Genomic DNA, 25,980 nt, shown 5'->3' with positions numbered 1-25,980 from the left:
GTGATGAAATAGGTTTTGAACTCATCATGTTTCTTTTCCTTTGTTTAGGAGGAGACTCTGTTTCTTTCTCACTTACAATATTTTCAGCACTGTCTGTATCATCACACTTTCAAAATCACTCAACAATTCATTAGAATCATCATCTTTATCATTTTCTGCTGTGGTTAATACAGTGTCCACATTCTGAAAAGTCAGAAAAAGTTAGGGAAAAACATTTTGGTCAGGGAAAGTCAGTAAAATAGACAAAAAATCTGGAAAGTCAGAGAAATCTTCCCCAATGATGGATTTTAGGGGATATTTTTAGGCTCTAGTCTGCTGTAACCCAGGCTATTATTAGCATTTTTTCAGGTATTTTTTTCACAAGAAGTGCGTAACAATTCTGCAATATTTGTTGTGTCGTAGTGTCATTTTTTCAACCATTTTTATATTATTCTTTCTCAATTTCAGTTCTAGGATGCTTTCTTGAAACTCATGACAATGGCTTACAAGCAGTGTGCATTTTTAAAATTTTTTTTTTGCTAGTTGCTTTACGTCTCATCGACACGTCTTATGGCGATGATGGGATAGGAAAGGGCTGGGACTGGAAAGGAAGCAGCCATGGCCTTAATTAAGGTACGGCCCCAGCATTTGCCTGGTGTGAAAATGGGAAACCACGGAAAACCATTTTCAGGGCTGCCGACAGTGGGGTTTGAACCTACTCTCCCGAATACTGGATACTGGCCGCACTTAAGCGACTGCAGCTATCTAGCTCAGTTATGTGTGCATTTAATAAACTTTGGTTAGACAGTAAAGTGTTTCCCAAACTGAGTGGTGGGTTGGACACAAATCGGTAAATGATGCAACTTCAGCATATTGTAAAGTGTGTTGTAAATCATTCAAACTTAGTAATATGGGCAAACAAGTAGTCACTTCTCATGTTAAAGGACCTACTCATATAAAATACATGAAAGCTAACTCTTCCCAGCCAACAATGTCTTTCTTTGCAAAGAGTACCTTTACTCCATCTCCACTTGAAGATATGCAGCCAAGAGTTAGCACTACATCCGCAGCTATAAGGAATTAGCAGCGCCAGGAACAAGTCAAAAGAGTTTAAAGACTTGCAATGTAAATAAAGATGATGTTATATCTGCTGAAGCCATATGGGATCTCAAGGTTGCCACTGTAAAAAGGTGTCCCTCAACTCTTGTGATAAAACTTCTACAGAATTCAAAACAATGTTCCCAGACAGTAAAATTGCTCAAAACTTTACTCTGAGCAAGACTAAGGCTTCCTATGATATAAATAATGGATTAGCCCCATATTTTAAAGTAAGTTTGCAAAATGACTTAAAACAGTTTTCTGACTATGTTGTTTGTTTTGATTAATCTTTAGACAAATTTGTCCAAAGAGAACAAATGGACTTGTGTGTAAGGTTTAGGGATATAAATCTTCAAAAGTTACAATAGTTGGAGTAGTGTATTTTTAGGTAGGGCAACTGCGGACCACTTATTTGATGGATTTATACATGGACTATCCGTACCTTTAGGCAATATTTTGCTATCTCAATGGATAAACCAAATGTTAACCTCAGTTTTATTTTAAAACTTGAAAATAATTTGCAAGTGCTAAACCGCGAGGCTAAATATCTTCTTGATATAGGCATATGCACTTTACATACACTGAATTGAGCCATGAGAAGTGGGACCTTCTTAATTTTTGCATATCTCTGCACAATTTTTTAAAGACAGCCCTGCTTGACATGCTAAATATATAGACATAACAACAAGAACCATATTTCCTTACAAGTTCACTGCAATAAGATGGTTGAAAATGGATGCTGTATTGATCAAGCTCTTAAAATATATGATCACATTGACAAATCTGTGAAAGATTACACTAAAAAAAATCCAACAAAAACTTTCAGTGCTTTTAGAAGTATTTTGCCAGATGTTGAACCTTTCCTCAGAAGATTTCAAAGTCAGAAAGCTATGGTGCCTATGACTGATTTGTCTTCAAATTTGTAAACTGTTTTGAATATAGACCTAGACTAATTGGAATTCATTATAATCACCTGCGTTAGAAACACAAGTTAATCACTTTTGATTCCAAGAGTGCTTTAAATCTCCATGAAATAGTATTAGGTTGCTGTGGTAAAATAATTTTAGCCGGGCTGAGTGGCTCAGGCGGTTCAGGCGCTGGCCTTCTGACCCCAACTTGGCAGGTTCGATCCTGGCTCAGTCCGGTGGTATTTGAAGGTGCTCAAATACGTCAGCCTCGTGTCGTAGATTTACTGGCACGTAAAAGAACTCCTGCGGGACAAAATTCCGGCACCTCGGCGTCTCCGAAAACCGTAAAAGAAGTTAGTGGGACGTAAAGCAAATAACATTATCATTAGAATAATTTTATTTTCATATTTCAATAACACTACAGTATTAATGAAGTAGTTGTACATTGTTCTTTGGAAATGATAAGATAAAGGTAAGTTATATGTTAGTCCAACGTTCGTTTCTATGCGAGCACATTCACATGATAACTAAGGGTATGCGGCGCCAGGTACGATTCCACTAATTCGACTACTGTTATCGGTACTACGACGACTATATAATAATAATAATAATAATAATAATAATAATAATAATAATAATAATAATAATAATAATAATAATGATAATGATAAATCTACGAGCCCTCAGACAAAAGCCTACAGTATGCACATTTGTAGATTTCAAAAAGGCATATGATTCGATAGACAGACCCTCACTATTTCAAATTCTAGAAGAGAGAGGACTAGATCCCAAAACCCTAGAACTCATAAGAAAAACACTAACGGGCACAAAATCTAAAGTGAAATTTATGGGAGAAATTTCAGAACCTTTCGACATTCAAACAGGTGTGAGACAAGGTGATGGACTCTCTCCTATTCTGTTCAACGTCGTCCTAGACAAGGTTATGGAAGAATGGGAGAAGGAACTCAAGAAACGTGAATCTTGGACACCGATCAGATTGGGCTTTCCCAAAAACAACCTCTACGTACCATACCTTGCATTTGCGGACGATCTGGCGATTTTAACAGAGGATGAGGAGACTACCATCAAGCAGCTTGAGATACTTAAGGAATTTGCAGAAAAAGTGGGACTACAGATTTCATTTGAGAAAACTAAATTCTTCTGTTCAAAGACAGATATCACGAGCCTGAGAACAAAATACGGTAAAATCGACCGGGTCTCGTACTTTAAATACCTCGGAGAATTCATCGAACCGACAGGGCTTGAGAAGATCTCACAGCAAAACCGTCTACAAAAAGTCAAGAAGGCATTAGGGTTAGTTCAAGACATCTACAACAAAAAAATGCATGTCAAGACAGACAAAAATTCGGCATTACAACACAGTCATAAAACCAACAGTCCTTTACGCAAGTGAAACATTGTCACTTAACAGTAAACAAGAATTAGAAGAAATAAAAAAGCAAGAGAGGAAGATCATCAGGAAAATCCTAGGAGCAAGATATACCCAAGATGGTTACAGGTTACAATCAATCAAAAAAACAGAAAAAGTTTCAAACATTGAAATTGACATTAAGAAAAGACGAATGAAATTCTTTGGACACCTCACAAGATTACCAGAAAATCGACTGTCAAAAAGAATATTAAATTATGTTAGCTCACTTAAGAATTCAACACCTTGGCTGGACGAACTTCGAAAGGACCTCAAAAACGCAAACATATGTGCAACAGACATTTTAGAAAGAGACACCTTCAGACACAAAGTCAACAAGTGGGAAGTTACATCAGAGCAACCAAAGCAAAAACAGTGCAGACCGAAATGGTCGGAAGAACGTAAACAAGCCTTCTCAGAGAGAATGAAAGCCTATTGGAAGAACAAGAAGAACCCAAAGAAAGCTTGATTGAGTTGTTTGCTTAACGTCTTCCATTATTGGGAGAAAATGCTAATAATAATAAATAAATCTAGAATTAAAAATTATATGAAAATATATTTACACACATAATTAATGTGAAATCTGGCACTGCATGCTCGCTGCAAGTTGAGGAAAGTCTGGTGTGTAACTGGAACAGGCTGCTCTTAACATTTCATCCAGGTGTGAGTCTGTCAGGCAGGATCGGTATTTGTTTTTTATTATGTTCATAGTCAAAAACGCGACTTCACAAAGATAGGTTGAACCAAAACAAGATTGCATCTTCAGAGCAACACTGCGGGTAATGGGATATTTTTTACCGTCCACCAGAGTCCAGAAATTGCCACATGTTGCATAGGAGGATTTCACAGAAAGGTCTGACTGAAGGCTTAAAATTTCCATTTCTAATTCTTCAGGATTATAATTTTCGAATATTTCACACACCCTCCCTCCAAGCTCACAAACGTCAACAGAAGCAAAGGGATTATTGACAAACATGATCACTGGTTCAGACATTGAAAACTGGCTAAATCTGCTACCAAATTCGGACCCAAGAGTTTCAAGATGTTTAGCAAGAGATGAAAAATCACGCTTGCCACCATTTACTGTATCTGCCATAGATTTAAAATTTGGAAAATGGGAAAGGGAATTTCTTCTTAAATGGACAATCCATACCTTAAGTTTCTTTTCAAATGCATTGACAATACTTATCATACCTGAAATATTATGATCTTTTCCTTGCAATTCGAGATTTAACTTATTTAATTTTGAGGTGATATCTGCCAGGAATGCTAATTCGATTATCCAAGATATATCATCAAGTTCATGATAATATTCCCAGGAGATGATTTCATGAAGTCTCGTATCTCATTCAACAGGTAGCAAAACCGTTCGAATGTTTTCCCCCTACTAAGCCACCTTACGTCTGCATGAAGGATGACGTCACCATACTCTGAATCTGACATACTAAAAATATTTCTTAACAATCGATGACGATCTTATATAATTCACGACATGAGTTACGATTTTCATGACATGATCGAACTTTGAAACCTTTGCGCATAAAGCTTCTTGGTGAATAATACAATGATAAGATAGAAATTTTGGAAATGATTCATCCTTAGCGCAAAGAGAAAGAAATCCATTATTTCTACCAGTCATAGACGGTCCCCTATCTGTTGTTATAGCGACAAGCTTTGACAGTGGTAAGTTACTCTCTTTGGTGAATTTAAAAAAAAACATTAAATATGTCTTCTCCCCTAGTACGTCCATGAAGTGGCAATAGCTTGACAAATTCTTCCTTTACTGTGAAATAATTCTAGCAATTACACACAACTCAGCAGTGTCAGACATATCAGCACTTTCATCAAACTGGAGTGAAATATGTTCACATGATTTCAAATCCTGATGTAATTGAGATTCCATATTATTAGAAATCTGTTCAACCTGCCTAGCAACAGTTTGGTGAGACAACTGAAGTCCTTTGATTGAAGATATCAATTCAGATTTATCTTTGTGAGATTCGAACAGAGATTCAGCGGGATTTAGCATAGCTTCTTTCACTACTTCCCCATCACTGAAATCTTTTTTCCTTTTAGCTAGGACGTAACAAACTTTGTAAGAAGTTATTGTCACGTTATGCGTTTCCTGAACTGGCTTCTTAAACGCACATTGTTGCAATGCTAATTTAGATTTTAGGTCTTTCACTTTGTTTTCTTAGTTCAGAATTAACAGGAAATTCACTGTCAAATTTTTTGTGATTAGTCAAAAAATTACAAACCATTATTCTCGTCATTATTCCGTATTGAAAAATAGCTGATCATAAAGTTTATACAAGGAGTAATTTTTTAATACCACCTATTCAATACAAGTTTATTCCACTATAGTGTGGTTAAATACACATGGAAATTATCAGAAATTTGAAGTACATGTTTCGCCCACTATGTATTGGGCATCATCAGCTTCAATCAATCTTAAAACACATATGGTCTAAGGAGTCAATAACTTACGTAAAAAATATTGATGAATATTTACAAGTGTTAATACTGTGGATGCAAAATGTTTACAGTAAAAAAATTGGTATTAAAACAGAACTTATACTAAAATCACTTTGAAAAAATGATGTGTTCATCTAAAAGTAATAGTCATATATTGTTTTTAAAAAGTAGTCCATGTCTGACACTGAAATGGATCTTCTTGATGAGAAGCTTAAGCAATATGTATTACATTAGGAAAACAGAATATCAAAAATAAGGCGTCAACAGGATAAGAACAAGACGGTTAAAAGATGCAGTAAAAGTTCATATTTGAGGCCTATATTTAAAATAAGGACGGAAAGAAGTAGTTGAATTGAAGGCAGTGTAGTTTATGACGTCTTGGAAAGTTGGATTAAAATAGTGGTATGTCGTGAAGTGCTGAAAAACATCGAAGAATTTGCCGTAAAACGCTGCTAAAATATCGAATAAAAGAAGGTAGGCTGGACGACAAATTCGTGTAACAGAAAATGCCTCTTGTAGACGTGGATGTCCGTAGTAAACAATGTTGTCAATCTGGCATGAAACGGAAGGCTAACTTGACGACGGGAAATTAGGCCGAGAATATATCACTGAAAACGATATGTTGAATAATGTGTACTTACTTATTCTCAAGATGTAATGTATGTCCGAATGTATCTGCAGCGTTAGTCTGTTTGAAGTTCCTACTTCTAGTGTAGTATCGACGCTGTGGAGGTGTAGGGGAATGCTGAGACGAAGAGGCGGTATCGGTAAGCGGAGCATCACGTGTTATAGCCAGTATAGGAGGGGCGTTACTTGAAGGAGCAAGTATGGCGTCGGTATTTATCGAATTAGAGGGAGTCTTTAATTCTAAGGATTTAAATATCTGAGGGACTTTATTATGGTTTGGGTTGACCGTATTCAATAACTTAGGCATTAAAATATGTAGCGGACTTCTGACTTCCGTGTCGTCATTAAGATTACGATCTTTATTATATGTCCTGTCCAAGAAAATGTAAATATTCCCTAATTCATTCAAAAGTTTACCTTTGCCTGTATTCCTAATTATTGTGAGATCTTTTTCTATTTTAGTGAACCGGTGTCCACTTTCCTTCATGTGGGTACTCATTGCCGGGTATTTATTATGTTTTTCGGCATTGAAATGTTCCATGTACCTTATATAAAAGCTGCGCCCAGTCTGTCCAACATAGGATTTTCCGCAGTGAGAACATGTTAATCTATAAACTCTTGAACCTGAATATCTATTTCTGTCGTAGTTAATCTTATTGTGATTTAAAAAGATGTTTTGAGTTGTGTTGATTGTTCGAAAGGCTATGTTCATATTATGCTTACTGAAAGTATTCGCAATTTGGTGGACTACTGGGCTACTATAAGTGAAAGTTGGTTTGTCGGGTATGAGATTCGTGGATAACTTATTTTTGATTTTGTGAATTAAGCGGTTTATCATCTCGACCTTAAACCCATTAAGTCTGGCTAGGTTTCTTATGTAGTTCAATTCATTCCTTAAGTTAGTAGGGGAAAGAGGGATTCTTAGTGCTCTATAAATTAAACTGTGAAAAGATGCCTGTTTATGGGAGCTAGGATGTAATGAGGAATTATTTATAGTTATTGGATAATGTGTAGGCTTTCTATATATTTGAAATTCAAAAGTGGCATTGGTTCGTGTCACTGTTATGTCCAGAAAATTCAAGGAGTGCTTGTCTTCATCTTCCTTAGTAAACTCAGGTTAGGGTCGATACTGTTTAATTTTTCCAAAATTTTGCTGCTATTGGTAACATCTTTATCAATTATTACAAATGTATCATCCACATATCTCAACCATAAGCAAATTCCTTTAATATTAGTTTTTATTTTAGTGTGTTCAGTTGAGTCCATGTAAATGTCAGCTAGGATGCCCGATATTGGGTCACCCATTGCTAAACCGTTCTGTTTGTAAATTTTTTTGTTAAATGTAAAATAACTGTTGTCCAGAACAAAGTTCAATAGTTTCATGAATTCATCGATCTCATTTCTACTGAGGCCACTATGTTTACAGATGTTATTATAGATGATGTTAACTGTATCACCAGTCGGAATGTTTGGGTACATATTAATCACATCAAAAGAGCATATTGCTTGATTTGATTGAAGATTAAATTTGCTTAAAATCTCACAAAAATCTATTGAATTCCTTAAGGGCTGCTTGTTATTAAACACGTAATGTCTCTTAAGAAAGCCATGGATGTACCTGGAGGCTTTATACGTTGGACTGTTGCGGCAGTTAATAATAGGACGCATTGGCATATCATTTTTATGTACCTTAGGGAGAGCTCTTGCCACAGGAATATTCGGATTCATATTTACGAGTTTATGTTGATCTCGTTCATTAAACAGAAATGTCGAATTCTTTATTATTGTCTTTAAGTTACGTTGTATCTTAACCAGTGGATCTTTATTAACAACCATGTATCCATTACAGTTAAAGAAATCCTCTGGTTTTTTTAATATATGCTTCTTTGTCTAAGAGAACTATTGATCCCCCCTTGTCAGCCTTAGTTACCACAATGTTGTTGTTTTCTATTTTAGTCTTTAAATTTTGTATTAGTGTATGTTGTCTGATATCAAATTTAGCATTCAAATCTTCGACTAGCCTAGGAAGCTTATTCTTTATTTCCGTTTTTATGTCGCTTTGTATTTCATACGGGAGTTTAGAAACGTTGGTCTCTATTTCGGCCACTGTGTTAATAATATCTACCTCTTTTTTCTTATTAGGCCAATTGTATTGAGGGCCTTTATTCAAGAGATCCATCTCTTTACTTGAAAATTGTGTATTAGTCAAATTTACGACCGCAGGAGTGTCGGTGTCTAGAGGGTTTATTCTCTGTCTATCTGTACTTTGTTTAGAATGTTGTGTTTGTGATGCTCTCAATACCAAGACTGAATTCGGACCACAAGAAGCACACCAAATAAATTTAACGAACATTCAGGTAAAATAACATTAACAGAAGTAAATCATAAAAGGAGTACTTACATAGATGCAATATATGCTAGGTAACTCACCGTGATTGACCTATGACTAATTACACTCTAAAGTAAGAATTAAAATACATTTAAATATTTACAGGAGTTTCAAAATATTAACATTAAAGAAAGAGATACACATAATCGTCACTTGATGGGGTATACTACCCATTTCAACCAATGCCAGATGGCTCTGTCATTATGTTAGAAGCTGGGAAGCTACACATGGCTACAAGAAGTGTCCGCTCGCAAGCAACTCTAACGGTCAACAGATTCTTTCCTATGTAGGCCACTCACAGCGGCAGAGTATAGCGCTGCTTGAGCTCTCTGGAGAGCAGAGTCAGTGCAGAATCCAAGTTCCAAGTTTCGCACACTGATGGCGTATGAATACGTTGTACAGCTTGATACACACGTATTACTAACACAGAGGCCAAGCGCACAAGGCATTTATCATAGAAGATGAACCGTGCAATCTAGACATGCCATTAAATATATGTCTTGTATAATATTCAGATCCCAAATTATATATATGTATATTTTACATTAATTATGCCACAGTGACAACACAAATTTATTGAATAAAAAGAAATAAACTTTGGCAAAGTAAAAACCCTAAACAAATTAAAAATGAATAACATTTTGCTGTACAAATTTGTCACTCTTAAATCCGGTCAACTAAAACCGTTTACTAATTTAATTCATATATAAAATTAATTTAATCCACTCAATTATTTATTCCAAATCATTCACTAATACTTTTCTTTATTGAATTTTACAAGTCAGCCTAAGTGTCAGATCAATTCTATTCATAAATTATTACTATGAAAACAACAATCTTCTTACTGAAATCCAAATCCATCCAAACACATATCAACTAGTTGAAATCTTATTACATCTCTTAGCAAAGTCCCTTTTATAACTTCATTACCATAAATATTGCCAATGTCAAATTAATTAAATTGTTCCTCTAATGACCATATATCGAATTTCATTATTATTTGTTTACAAACATTTTTCAAAGAAAGAATATAGTTGACCATTATTGCATATGCTACCTTTACTTGAGTGACCTTTAAATCCAGAATTTTATACTACATTTCTTTGATTCATTAATTATTTAAGTCAATATCCAATTTTACTCTGAACATGAATTATTTAAGATATTAAATCATTCTTTTATATCGTGGCTTCATCCTCTCATTTACAAACACCTAACATGAAACGCAACTGGACCGATAAGTACTTCCAGTGCAAATATATTAAAGAAACATTTCTGACTTACAAAGAAAATATTACTTCACATACACATAATCAGCTGTTGCTCTATACATTAAATAAACATTATCTTGTAGCAAAGGGACCTAAACTAACAAATTTCCCCCAAAAGCTTAATTTACACTGAGTCTATGGCAGTAGGACAGAACCTCTGCCTTGAACAAAAACAACCACCACTTGAAATTAATTCACAAAAATCAAAACATTACAACCACAAATCAGAATTTGTGTTGCCAGAATGTACAGTAAATACAAGTCACATATACAAGAAATAAATCAACCATCAATCATAATCACCAGGAATACCGTGTTCATTGACCTGGTCAGGAGTCGAAGTACCGACTATCAGGATTGCGACATTACAGTGGCCTAGAAGTCCCTATCTTTAAATGGAGTTTTGCAAATAATATTATTGAATCTTTAAATCTCAATGTGCTGTTCCTAATTGTTTAATCTGCCGTTCTCAGCAACTCATGTTCCTCTCAAATATAACTTAGCCTCCCCTGGGCTATAATCACAATTGTTTCTCTACATACAACATTTCAGATACACAATATGTAATGTATAATTCACATATCCACTGGTTTGACTCTCACCAGGATTCATTATCACTCATCGAGAAACATTTAACTTTCTTGCCGGCAATATACTCAATAATATTTCGTTCCATAATGTCATTGGTTCGTTGCCTGCTACTAGTGTTTGAATGTTAAAGATCCTATTCCAAACTAAACTCTAAATAAATTACAAAATATCTATCACCTCACAGTACATTATCATTAACTTGTCAAATATTCATAGTTTACTTATTGATGAACAAAACTCTACATATTCACTCTAATGTCCGTAACTGGTTACTGGTTGATATTCGCTCCATGATATCAATGAACTCTCTCGACGATTAGGGCTATTCATGCAACATGCCACATACTATGACTAACATGCCCCAATAACTACAAACATGTACTGAATGCCATCTGTCTTAATCACTATATTTACACATATGAATATTGTTTCAGAAGTTCACACATTCATATGATTATAGAAGGCCATAACTCACCACACGCTAATCATATGTACAAAATACTCATTCCCCCAAGGCATTAGTACTGAAATGAACTATCTATAACCGAGCTCGATAGCTGCAGTCGTTTAAGTGCGGCCAGTATCCAGTATTTGGGAGATAGTAGGTTCGAACCCCACTGTCGGCAGCCCTGAAAATGGTTTTCCATGGTTTCCCATTTTCACACCAGGCAAAATGCTGGGGCTGTACCTTAATTAAGGCCACGGCCGCTTCCTTCCAACTCCTAGCCCTTTCCTGTCCCATTGTCGCCATAAGACCTATCTGTGTCGGTGCGACGTAAAGCAAATAGCAAAAAAGAACTATCTATATCTTGCTAACCCTTGCTACTTTGAAAAATAAAATGAAATTAACCATCTCATGCAAGGAAATGATTTACAAATTTAAATACAACTAATTCATGCATATGCAAGTAATATAAAATCAGAAAGTACTTATCTAAGTCCGGTTCCGTTCCATGTTCAGCCACACAGCATTAGGGTCGTCATTATTGGGCTCACTCAATCATAACGGCAGCATTACCGTATACATAAATGCTCTTCCTGGAGTCCATTATCTTGCCACGATTTATGTACGGCATCATACACGTCACATGTAACTATTCTCATGTTTAGACCCGTATTGAAATTTGCTATCCGCACACGTTTAGCGCTAAGAATACACAAAGAAAATACATATTACTTATATACAATTACGCACACACACTTTACAATCTTGTCACTTGCGTACCATTACCGTATCAGTTTGATAAATACTATAATCTCAGCAACATCCGTGATTTCACGATACATAGCACTGCAAAGCGTCCCGCAACTTTACACAATTATAGTTATTACTGCTCGATGAATGGGTTTATAGGCACTTGATACATAATGTCTCAAATTTATAGCAATTTTAAAATCTAGATTCTCTGATAAGAATAAATCCCGTGGATTCAGTTATGCGTTAGCAAGTTAGTATTCGTCAGGTTGAGAAATGCTCAAGTCCACGTTCCGCGACGGCGACCATACATATACGTCCGAACTGTTCCGAAGTAAATAGCAGAGTGAGTGTCTCCTTGACCGCGTGGCGTCCTCCGTACGCTTGCCTCGTGGGATAGCGTCTGGGAAATCCCCTGATCAGTTTCAGAACATTCTACTTTTAGTAGCCACATTTTTAAATTACAAAAACTTACCAGGTTATTTCATCTTAATTTTTCCAATTATATAGAGGTCTAAAATGTCTTCTGCAATATCTTCTTGCCGATTTAGTCTAATATTGTAGTGCTTTCATGTTGGTGTCCATACTACACTCTTACACAGCTCTTCACACGCTATCCTGTGATTCGCTGGTTCAGAAGTACTGCCAACTTATTTTTTGGGTGGCTCTGTCGCATACTTCTCTCTCTAGAGTGGAAGATTCCATCACTTCTCTCTTGTGCAATATCCAATGATGCTGACACGTGCACTATTGCACCTATAAATTTAGCAAGCGAGATTACGACATGTATCCGTCTTCCCATGTAACTTTGACTCGTATTCTATTAACTTTATACCATTTTTACTATTATAGGCCAATGATATGAACCAGTTGGGTTCAGTATATATATATATATAAAGTGTCTAGCAGTGTAATTTGTTTTTCCATAAATAATTGAGAAAAAGAAAGTGGAGAGAGAATTAGACTAGGTATGGGAATGGCGGAGGCTGGAATTTCCTTTCTTTTTTTTGTTCCTTGTAAAACATGTTGTTCAGCGAATTAACTTGCCACTCAGTTTTCGTGAGTCAGGGAAGTTTTTCTAAGTAGATCAGGGAAATTCAGGGGAAACTTGAGAGAACATTTCTGTGGATACTATGTTAATAGTGACCAGTTAGTTCTACATAATGCCCAACAGATGGCAAAACATGCCAGAGGTCGAATCGGCACTCAAGAGTGAACCGGGAAACTAACAAAATTCAAAGTTCTCGTGCACCCCCTGTAGACGGGCGTAGCAGTGCTGGACTGGCCGCATCAGTCCCTGTACAGGCAGGCGTAGCACTCATCGGGTTAATAGATAGTATTGACTAGGTGGATTATCCGGCTCTCTATTTACTGTCATCGCATTCAGTCTTGCTAATTTGTGTGTGGTTGGGTGATTGGAATTGTCTAGTTTGTGTGATATTTGAGTATGATTCCTGTATATACAAGTCAAGAGACCAGTGGGCTGTAATGCAGGAATGAGGCGGATACAAAATGATTTAAAAGTGCTAATATCACTTCTTTTTGGTGAATAAAGTAGGCTATAGATTTAAATAACTATTTTGTATATTGATTTAAGGACACTAGTTGTTTCATTTTCTACTTTTAAACCAAGCCAGCCTAACCTATAGTATGTAACATTTTCACCTAATATGACCCCCCCGCCCACTGTTTTTGAAGTTAAAAATTAGTAAAAATGTAAGGGGGTAAGTATTATAGGTGAGTAAATATGGTAACTGTTGTTGATTATTAAGTTGATGAGTTTCATATTGATTTGAGAAATAACTTCGTGCTTGATTACAAATGTAGTGATTCTACAAATTTCTAGTTAAACCAGGTTACTGGTTGTATTATGGATCAACAGAAATGGAGACTGCTCTTACAGTGCACCCAGACAACTGGTGATTTAATCGAGGCATATCTGTTCTGTTCTCTACAGATCAATACAATGGTAAACTGCAGTAAGGAAGTGAAAAGTGAGTCAGAAGTTATACATCTGCTTGAAACAGTCACCAAGAAAGAAACAACTGACTTGGAAAATGAATTACTGGTGAGTATCTTTTTTCCTAAGATTTATCTTTGATCTTTGTTACTTCAGTGCTGCTTTACGGTGCCAAAGGATGGACACTACATGTGTTTGGAATATGGATGTGTCGCAGACCAATGAGGAGGAACTCCCTTATGTCGGGTAGTCATGTGAAGTTTTAACCCTCACAAAACAGCTTATTTTAGTCATATCTTCTGAAATGACAAATACAGCTGAACACTGGACATGGAATCTCAGGCAGTGGTTCGACAGTTGTGATACACAGTAGCAAAGCTGGTAGTCAGTGAAGTGTAGGCAGAAAGCCTTACATCAGTATGCTGTTAGCCACCAAGAGAATTGAAATTTTCTAGTTACTTTCCTGAAAAAATATTTTAAAATGTATATTATTTGTACACCTCCCAGTTTAGTATGTTATTTCTTTTCATAAAAGTTGGTCCTGCAGTTAGGGTTGAATCCCACCGTTGGCAGCCAGGAAGATGGTTTTCAGTTTTCATACCAGGCAAATGTTTGGGCTGTACAATAAGGCCACCAGTTGCTACCTTCCAAATCATAGCCCTTACCCATCCTTGCATCACTGAAAAGCTTTGATGTGTTAGTGTGATGTTAAACCATTAGCAAAAAAAAGTTATCTTTGTCAAACCAAGAAGAAAATAGCTTACATTTTAATGAGTTTCCTTACAGAACCAGGTCCAGTCATTTTGGATTAGTTTTGAGGTACAACTCAGCAACCATCCTATATTTATGCTAATCAGAAAGAAAGGGGAAGAGTTCTGATAATTTGAAGAATGAAGGCATTGTGAAAAGAAAAGGAAGAACCACGGAGGCTATGAAAATGACAGATTCCCTTGGCCTAGCAAACCTAATACTGTCGGGGTCAGAAAAGAATAAGAGTTGACCAAGGGAGGTCAGATAGGAAAGATGAAGGTGACGCAATTGACACAAATAAGTGGAAGGAATGCCAGGCGCGGATGTATTTTGCAGTGTATTCTACCACCCCCTACCCTGCTACCATAACACATCAACACAATACGCGACATATACGCACAGATACATACCTCACTTACCTCTCTTCATAAATTGCCGTGGATGGACTGGAGCGAACTAAAACAGTTTGGAGCTGGACCCGTGCTTAGACAAAAGGGGAGCAAAAGGACAGAAAGGCAAAATCTCGTAAACCCCTTGAATAAAAGAATGGATCAAAAGAAAATTGAGTTTATTACAAACACATACAGTATTAAAACGATAGAAAAAATGGGAAGCTGCATTAAAAGTTACTTACATAACTGCAGAAAAATAGAACATCAAGTAGTATCCCATTCAATGACATTTTGTGTTACACGGCGACAGTACACACGATCGCACTATTCACTTCCATATGACCACATAAAAATACAAACTCGTTTCAGAAAAATAATGTGATGTGGAGCACGTTATTGAAGGAATCAGGAAATGGAACCATGAAAGGGGTAATGCAGTCATACTAATGCGGACCGCACACATATCAACAGTTAGCATCCGTACTCCAAACGAGCATCCACTCGATGCTAGTGTGTCACAACAACAATGCCAAAGCACAGCCTCCCAAAGGAGCAGAAGCAAAAGAACAAGAAGATGTTGCCACAGTTACAAAAACAAAAACTAATCACTGACAATGGAGCTGATAACGGCCTAGAATTGTAAAATAGCACACCATACATGGCCCGAACTGGCCAAGTAAAACGAAAAATAAAAGGAAAAGAAAGAAAAATTAAAAGTACAAGATAGGGAGAGTACTATAAACCGTACACAGGCAGACAGCACAGACACGCACACACATGTATGAACAAAAAAAGAGACCCAATATAAAATCAACCCAGACCAGACAGATGTGACTATCGCACAGGATAGTGATGGATATCACAGACTCACGAGCATGGTTCGAACACCACAGATACAATGTTGGACCGCCGCAAAAATAGGAAAGGCTGATCCAAATATGATCATAGCAATCACAACATTTGTCGACCTGCTACCTGACACATCCAAATTGCCTCACGTGGACAAACATGTATTAAACCCCATAGCGTCAAAGCATACAAAATACCAATGCTGAGCCATGATTCCAAACGATGATGAAACAGAAGTGGATGGTCTCAAAACCCACAAACAGACAGACCCAAACAAACAGATAAGTAAATACCACTCTCCGTTCTCACGCGTGTGCACACAAACAAAGAAAGAAACATTTAAAACACACACAAAATTAGTTAACTAAGAGCCTGCAAAGGCAGGTGATAAAAGACTACCGAAATACAATCACATAGAACTGTTCTTGTAACTATAGCATGTAAAATGAAATGGGAGCAGCAATCAGGAATCTTGAAATATTTACGTCAATCAAAATAATGACTCCCAGCAGAGACCTGAGCCTTGAAACAAGTAAATCCACGATAATAGCAATTCGTAGATCAAGAAGCACATTGTAAATCCCAGTTTGTTCATGATTTTCGATCCCTCCATTGTTGGTATCACAAGCAGACCAACTTAACACTCGGAGAGCGAGAGACAGACTGTGTATCTACACAGATGGCTAGAGCGCCATCTTCAATGAGAAACTATAAGTTTCACGTCACGTTCGGGTAATGTTATCGCTAATGGCGACAACGACAGTCAAGGAAAAGTAGGAATAAAGGAAGTGCACCACCAAGGCAGGGGTTCGGCACAATATTTTACACTGATATCCCTACAAACTTCATACAGTTCACAAATTGAAAGCCCAAGATGTTCCACCACAACACTGTGACTTTGCCCTTCAGTGTTTGGCGCATATGGAAGTGGACAACTTGTTGCCGGAGAATATTCTGTGGATTGACGATGCACATTTTACTCTAGAGGCTTCAGTAAACGCACAGAACTGTCACATACGTATGGAGTTGACTCCTCCACACGTTGTGCAGGAATAACCATTGCATTCAGCTTACCTGAGTGTTTGGTATGATCCATATTTCTTAGAGGAGATGACCCTTCTTGGGCCTATTAGGTGTACAGTGACATTTACATGTTATAGGGACCTTCTTGAGCAGAATACGATTCTAGTTTTACAAGAACACAACTGTGAGCACACCGTTATTTTCATGCAAGCTGGTGCAACACCACATGTCATTTGCCAAATGAAAGATTTTGCTTCAAGAAGCCCTCAGTAAGGATTGCACCACTTCTAGGCATTTTTCAGGTGTGTAGCATTCAAGATCCCCTGAACTAATCCATGTGACTTCTGGTTGTGGGGATATTCGAAGGATCATGTCTATCAGGGACATATCAGTCTATGCTTGATTTAAAGGCTAGCATATAACGACTTGTCGCTCTGATTTCACTCCATATGCTACAGGCGACTGTTGACCATGCCGTGTAACAGATACAGTATATCGTCTAGTTGGGAGGCCATATCAAACGGTGTTTGTAACCATAAGTCCTAATAAACTTGCCAGAACCACCGGTAGCATCTCTTTGATCTTTCCCATCTTTTTACCACGACCCTACCACTGCATAGAGCACCACACATTAGCCTGGTGGCAAGACTGGGAACAAATAATTTTTGTGCCATAATTCTTGAGCGCATTGCTTAGTTAGCATATCTTTGAAATTTCAGACTTGTATGATCAGTACAGCCCGTGCTGTGCAGTGCTGAACATCATCAGTTTAATTGTGAACATCTGGTATATGTGCTTCCCACCTTTGCTCTGATAACTGCTTAACAGTTTCTTCTTCAGGTTAGTTTTTTTCCCAACATTTCTTTGGTTATAGTTCCCCATGCTTGCAAAAAGCATTACCAGAGATCTTCACAATTGTTGACACAACAACTTCATGATGATAAATTGGGGGACTCGGCACCAGGCCATTACTTGGAAAACTCCTGATGATTCTTTGTTTCATATATACTTCTTGCACAGCTTTGAGGTGTGTTTTGGGTCGTCATCCTGCTGCAAAACAAGCCCTGTTCCAGTAAGTTGAGTTTCAGATGCTACTACAATGATGAAAAGAATGTGAATGTAACACTTCTTCTTGAATATAAGTTCCACTGTCTCCAAGTTTCCCTCCTTATTTTCACCAAAACAACCCCAAACCATAATGCTACCACCCCCATGCTTCACAGTTTATGTTAGGCAGCCTTTTAGCATTCTTTTTAATGGATGGGAGACATACTGATGACGATTTGACCCAATCTTCTCAAATTTTGACAATAGGTCTATAAAACACACACCTTCACTGGGCAGTGCTCCTATCCTTCTGTCATTTGGCCCTCTGAAGTCTCTTGAGACTTATGTTTACATGTTAAAAGAGATGTTTTGGCAGATACCCATCCTCAGAACCCAACATCATGTAAATAATATTTCACAGGCATTATTATTATTGACAAGGGTTGTTCTGTTGATGTCCACACTTGTAAGCCTTCTGTTACAGGTGTGTAAGATCACAGTGTGTATCTTCAGCAGCAGATGTTCTTCTGAGTTCAGTACATACTCTATCTTTCTGAGTGCGTCTCTTGACTTGGCTTCACAGCAAGGTGATAACCAAATTCAGAAATTCCTAATTTTGCAAGACTTTAATGTTTTGACATATGTCATAGCACACTTTTCTTCATTTATGCTAGTTTTCTTTCCCATTTCTGCAGCGGGTCTCTAACCCAGAAAAAATGGAACAGTGCTTATGAGAAGTCAGTGTTGGAAAACAGTCTAAACCAACAGAAATGTTCAAAAAGGAAGGAAAGTAGGTTGTGTTATAGCTAACTATAGATCATTTCAACAACAAAGAGTATTTTTAAGTTTTGTAAAATCTTTGGTATAGAAATATACCACAATCCAGGCTTTGGTAAGTCTGCCTGGTGGCCACAATCATTAAGGCGTCAAGTCTATACAATCTGATACCATGGTTAGCTGGTTCAAGTCCTTTTGATGAAAAAAAATTCAATACTAATTCTATATTCATTCGATTTAAAGGGAATGTACAGTCATATTTAAATTGCAAAGCATGTTTCATCCCTCTTCTGGGACATCTTCAGCAACAAATTAACATAGATTACAAATTCCAATTTAGAAATAATATGAATAAAACATACAACATTAGTCCTTTAAAAACACATAACTTTCCATGTCATAAAATACACCACTCTTGTTTTTATAATCATAAGTGCCAATGTGAAAGGAAACCCACTATTATTGTCACAGAACACATGCTAAAATTAGATATAAATTACACATTAAAACTGTAATATTCATTACATTTATATTACAGTGCTTAAACAGATGTTACCAACGACAAATGTGACCATCAATCACACTAATTCAAGGTAGTAAACAGGTCATTAGTTGGGGGTGAAAACATCTCAAAAATTGATATATATAGTGGTAAAATTAATTTATGGATTGCAACTTGAGTTGAAAATGTGAAAGATCAAGAACCTGAAAAAATTATTACAAGTAATGAAAATAATTTTTGGTCTGTATTGAAAGTATCGTACAATGTATATAGGAAAATATTTATTATTTTTCCACGTATTATTGTATTGAATAGGTGGAAAAATAATAAATATTTTCCTATATACATTACATTAACCTGAAGAAAACTGTGGTTATGCAGTTATGATATATTGTTATTCCCCCAGTACTTGGAAGAGGTGTCTAGAACGAAAAGAAATTTAAAATTAAAAAAGGAAAGAGAAAATAAGGTTTCGTGATGACATTACTATTGTACAGTATAAATTTCGATCCATATTGCCAGTTTTTTAATTACATCATTTGAAAAGTAAAAATCCTCCTATTCTTAAAACATAAGTTACAGTAAAACCTATTTCTGAATAAACTATTTAACATGTAGCATATTAAAATCTTGCAGTAGTGTCCTGTTTAAAGACTTAATTTCTGCTGAAGATGACTGTAAAATGGGTCAAAACATGTATGGTTAATGTAGATATATCATCTTTATAGATGTAATATATTACAGTGTATTGAATAGGATGATTTTTTACTTTAAATTCATGTAATTGTCATGATGGTGCAAGAAAAGAATTACTTATTCCCTGCCGACCCCATTGGTTTAGCTCTGCACAGCTTATGAGCTTGTACGGGACTGAATCCTGCTTGGTGGCTGCTGAATGCAGCCTCTATTGAGGGGGCGAAGGAGGAAGTGAAGGGAGTGAGACTGGAGGAGAGTGAATAGTAGGTTGTGTATTACTAGCCACTACCTGCTTTTTATAAAATATTCTAATGTTTTCATTTATAAAAAAGAATATTGATCTTTGAGAAATTTTATTGAGGTTGTAAGTAGGTTTATTCTTTTGATCAAGGTGACTGTAAATATTTAAAAGAGTGCCTTTGATTTTTGCATGTAAAATAACAAGATCCTGATCTAAAAAAGAGAAGGAATGGTTAAAATCTGTCGTATGGGTATTCCTGACAGAACATCTATTATTTTTCTTGGCATTAATATGTTCTTGATGATAGGTGACAAAAACTTTTTCTATACTATATCAGACTGGGCCTATAGGATATAATAGATTGTAATGCAGATTATTGAAATGCATATGGGAGCACATCTTTTAGTAAATAGTGTGAATTTAGAGCTCCCTTATGTATTTTTTACAACTGACCCTGATTTTATATATTTAAATATTATTAACATTCACTGGCTGAGTTCATCCTTCACAAACATAACTAAACATTGGTCCTCTAGAACCTCTGCAACATTATTTTTTGGTCATTTACTAATTAAATGGTAGTGTCAGTTTCCTTCATCCTGGATCCAGAGATTTTGTTTGTGTGAATTATTTGCATTTCTTTAGCATATGGCATTACAAGTATTACTAACATAGAAAAGAAGAATGTTGCAAATTCATTTCTAAATCACTAATAAATTGTATAGCCTAGCATCCAAGAAATACTAGTAAGGTTTCCAGAGTAAGTAGACGGTGCACATTCCTAGACTGTATGTTTGATAGTGGATCGGGAAATGTAGAGTAGGAAAGTAGTGCACCTTCCTCGACAATATGTTTGATAGTTTGTTGGCTGCATGTTTATATGCTGAACTGTTTTCCCCAACATGTATAATAGGTCAGGACATCTATCATAAATTGTTCTCATCCTGTTTAGCATTAACCACTTTCTGCGAAGCAAATTCAAAGTGTCATGTTTAGCACTGCCCTTGTGAGAACACTGCAGGCCAGATTGATGTGGAAGTTTCTTAGCTGCGTTATTGGGTGAAGTTGGATGTGTGGAACACATAAGAGGAGCACAAAATTAATTTCTAGGCCAACTATAGATTAAATGAGCTGAGACAGACAACTGATAAGGCTAGGGAAGAATGGATGAAAAACCAATGTGAAGAAATAGAAAAGTTGGAAGAGGAAGGAAAAATAGAAGAGATTTATTGAACAGCAAGGAGCCTGATGAGAAGAAATCCAAGGAAGATAAGCAAGCAAGGAATAATGAACAAACAAGGAAAGATGACATCAAGTTTAGAAGAAAGTAAGACGGTGTGGATGGAATATGTAAAAGATCTATATAATTATCAAACTGTTCATGGAATGGTGATACTGGAGAATGAGCAGGATTGTGATGAAGAGTCCACAGGATCAAGGAGAGAAAAATGGGAAGTGGAGAAGGCAATCCAGGACCTAAAGGAAAGGAAAGCGATGGGCTGTGAACAGATAAAAGCATTAAAGGCTTCAGGGAATGGAGGAATAGTTAGACTGACCAATCTGGTGAACACAATGTACGACACAGATCTTAAGACCATTATGGTTGTGTTACTGAAGAAATGTAATGCTAAACAATGTAAAGACTATGGAACAGTTGGTTTTACATGTCATGTTACTAAGCCAGTGACCAAGAAGATAGTGCTGAGAAGAATAGAGGAGAATACGGAAGATGACCAGTTTGGTTTCAGAAAGAGAAGAGGAACCTTCTTCTTGTACCATATCTTCATTGGATGTTGGCTTTTATCAGGGCGATCTGTTTCTTGTTCTCAGCAACTCGGAAAAGAGTGGGGGTACTGAGCCCATACCATTCTCATAGATTCTGTAGCCAAGATATTCTTCTTCTTCTCCTACTTCTCCTTCCTTCAATTTTACCCTGTAAGATAAACTGAAAGAGTCTATATTTATCATTTCGAATGATATGGGCAAAGGAACCAGAGATGCAGATGGATGCCTAAGGATAATTGCAGAAAGGTCCGATTCGTTGGCTGCATACTGGCCTTCGGTTCAGAGGGTCCCAGGTTTGATTCCCGGCCGGGTCAGGGATTTTAACCTTCATTGGTTAATTCCAATGGCCCGGGGGCTGGGTGTTTGTGCTGTTTCCAACATCCCTGCAACTCACCCACCACACATAACACTATCCTCCACCACAATAACACACAGTTACCTACACATGGCAGATGCTGCCCAGCCCACCCTCATTGGAGGTTCTGCCTTACAAGGGCTGCACTCGGCTAGAAATAGCCACATGAAATTAAAATTAAATTGCAGAAAGGATGTTAGAAGTGAGTAGGGAAATGCATATATGTTCCATTGATTGGGAAAATGCGTTGGAAAGAGTAAACTGGTGTATTCTGATTAAGATTCTGAAAGATATTGGTGTAGACTGGAAAGACAGAAGACTAATAAAAGAGTTGAATGAGAATCAGAAAGTGATGATTAGAGTAGATAAACATGAAACAGAAGGAGTGAGTATCAGAAGAGGAGTGAGAGAGGGATGCTGCATGTCACCAGCTTTGTTCAATATATATATGCTGAAAAACTGTTACAGAAGGCCTTGGAAAAAGCAAGAAGTGTTGTAGTGGGAGGAGAACCAATAAAGACCATGAAATACACAGATGAGTTGGCGGTATTAGCGGGATCAGAAAAAGATCTGCAAGTCATGTTGGAAAATATTGAGAAAGTGGGCAATGAGTTTGGAATGAAGATCACCATTGGGAAGACAAAGGTGATGAGATTAGGAAAGGAGGAGACTATTGTTAACTTAACAGTAGAGGGAAATAAACTGCAACAAGTAAAGTCATTCAGATATGTGGGAAGTTTGATAACAGGGAATAGAAACTGTACAGAAGAAGTAAGAAGCAGAATATCTATAGGAAAAAAAGCTTTCAGAAAGGTGAGAGGACTTTTGACATCTAAGTCCAATCCCTATTGATTTAAGAAAGAGGTTCGCAAAGTGTTTTGTGTGGTGTCATATGGAGCTGAAACATGGGCATTAAGAAAGGAACAAGGTATTTGGAAAGTTTTGAAATATGGTTGTGGAGAAGATTGGAAAAGGTGAAAGTGGCAACTAAAGTGAGAAATGATGAAGTGCTAAAAAGTAGAAGAGAAAAGACACTGGATGAAAATGATAAGGTAGAGGAAAATATCCTGGTTGTGTCACATACTATGTAGAAATTATCTTCAACAGAGGGTGATGAAGGGAAAAATAGGTGGAAAAAAGGGAAGAGGAAGAAGAAGGTTTTGAATGTCAGCAGATATTAAACAAGAGAGAAGCTATGAACAACTGAAAAAAAGATGCTCAGGACAGAGAATCATGGAGGATATCCGGTTGATACCTGTCTCAAGACAGGTTCACAGAAGAAGATTAAATGGCTTACCACTGTTGAAGTACCGAGGACATCCTCTGGCTTACTGTATGAGCCACAGGTTTCGTTATTGTTTAGTTTCCACGTATGACCGGGCGAGTTGGCCGTGCGGTTAGGGGCGTGCAGCTGTGAGCTCGCATCCGGGAGATAGTGGGTTCGAATCCCACTGTTGGCAGCCCTGAAGATGGTTTTCTGTGGTTTCCCATTTTCACACCAGGCAAATCCCGGGGCTGTACCTTAATTAAGGCCACGGCCGCTTCCCACTCCTAGGCATTTCCTGTCCCATTATCGCCATAAGAACTATCTGTGTTGGTGCAACGTAAAGCAATTAGCAAAAAAACTGTTCCCACATATGTTACAGATTTGTACAGAAACTAAATTTGTTTTCCTTGAATCCAGCTTCAATTTGATTTCCTATTTCTCTGAAGGTAATTTTTGTAAAGATTTTAAATGCATGATTTGATAGTCAAAGCAATTGCTTTCTTAGGTAGGCCTGTAGAGTAAGTCCTCTTTTGGTCTCCTGTTGTAAAGATCTTGTTGGTTGCTTTACAAGTAGATATCTTGTTTTCTAGGATGCAGACATGGAGATGCAGACTGATGGTATGAACTTCATTGTGCTTCACATAGAAGAGTAAGTATTGAGTATTATTCATATCTTTTATGGATTGATCACATCACAAATGAGGAGATTTTGGTAGGTCATATTCTGAGACATGTAGGCCGTGTTCAGTTAGCTTCGGAGGGAGATGACAGCAGATTAGGAAGGATGTAGGGTAGCAGGATAGGCCCAAGCGGCCAATACCTCAATGTTATAATATATCTTAAGAAGTTGTGACCTCGCTGAATAAGAAGAGCTAGTAAGTTGAATCTGCAGGGCCATACTTTCTGTAGTGGGAAGGTTAGTGTGTAGGAATGAGATGGGTTGGAGAACAGTTTCAGACCAGTGCAAGGACTGATCACACCAGAAAAAGAAATCTTTTTCTTTACCTGAAATGCTCTTGTTCTACTTGTTATTTACTACTCCTTTACTCGGTGAGCAGTGCTACAAAACGACTCTCTATCAGTTCAACTCTCTTTCCAGTTTGAGCATATAATGTATGCATAAAGGTCACTTCTGTAAAGGTTTGGTGCCTTGGTGATGAAAAACAAGAATGATACATTAGGACAGCAGAATACAGTGCATGAGAAGAAATCATAAGTGAATGAAACTTTTAAAGTAATGATACTGTGATGTCCATCGTTGTTGTTTGAGTCATCAGTCCATAGACTGGTTTGATGCAGCCGTCCATGCCACCCTATCATGTGCTAACTTTTTCAATTCTACGTAACTACTGCATTCTACATCTGCTCTAATCTGCTTGTCATATTCATACCTTGGTCTTCCCCTACCGTTCTTACCACCTACACTTCCTTCAAAAACCAACTGAACAAGTCCTGGGTGTCTTAAGATGTGTCCTATCATTCTCTCTCTTCTTCTCGTCAAATTTAGCCAAATCGATCTCCTCTCACCAATTCGATTCAGTATCTTTTCATTCGTGATTCGATCTATCCATCTCACCTTCAGCATTCTTCTGTAACACCACATTTCAAAAGCTTCTATTCTCTTTCTTTCTGAGCTAGTTATCATCCATGTTTCACTTCCATACAATGCCACGCTCCACACGAAGGTCTTCAAAAACATCTTTCTAATTCCGATATCAATGTTTGAAATGAGCAAATTTCTTTTCTTAAGAAAGCTCTTCCTTGCTTGTGCTAGTCTGCATTTTATGTCCTCCTTACTTCTGCCATCGTTAGTTATTTTACCACCCAAGTAACAATATTCATCTACTTCCTTTAAGACTTCATTTCCTAATCTAATATTTCCTGCATCACCTGCCTTTGTTCGACTGCACTCCATTACTTTTGTTTTGGACTTAATTATTTTCATCTTGTACTCCTTACCCAAGACTTCATCCATACCATTCAGCAACATCTCGAGATCTTCTGCAATCTCAGATAAAATAACAATATCATCGGCAAATCTCAAGGTTTTGATTTCCTCTCCTTGGACTGTGATTCCCTTTCCAAATTTCTCTTTGATTTCCTTTACTGCCTGTTCTATGTAAACATTGAAAAGGAGAGGGGACAAACTGCAGCCTTGCCTCACTTCTTTCTGGATTGCTGCTTCTTTTTCAAAGCCCTCGATTCTTATCACTGCAGACTGATTTTTATACAGATTGTAGATAATTCTTCGTTCTCGGTATCTGATCCCTATCATCTTCAGAATCATAAATAGCTTGGTCCAATCAACATTATTGAATGCCTTTTCTAGATCTACGAATGCCATGTACGTGGGCTTGTCCTTCTTGATTCGATC

General features: G+C 37.0%; 1 protein-coding gene across 1 annotated transcript in view; it reads left to right on the top strand.

The window, feature by feature from the left end:
• The window catches only part of LOC136883167 (zinc finger protein 43), a 135,750-nt gene that overhangs the window by 65,228 nt on the left and 44,542 nt on the right, over nt 1-25,980 (top strand). Inside the window, exons 3-4 of the mRNA XM_067155346.2 lie at nt 13,920-14,030; nt 24,197-24,255. Coding sequence (XP_067011447.2) covers nt 13,920-14,030; nt 24,197-24,255 — 170 coding nt within the window. The remainder of the gene's footprint in view (nt 1-13,919; nt 14,031-24,196; nt 24,256-25,980) is intronic.

The sequence above is a fragment of the Anabrus simplex genome, chromosome 11 (genome assembly GCF_040414725.1).
Source record: "Anabrus simplex isolate iqAnaSimp1 chromosome 11, ASM4041472v1, whole genome shotgun sequence".
Classification (NCBI taxonomy): domain Eukaryota; kingdom Metazoa; phylum Arthropoda; class Insecta; order Orthoptera; family Tettigoniidae; genus Anabrus; species Anabrus simplex.
This window is presented reverse-complemented; position numbering and strand designations above follow the sequence as displayed.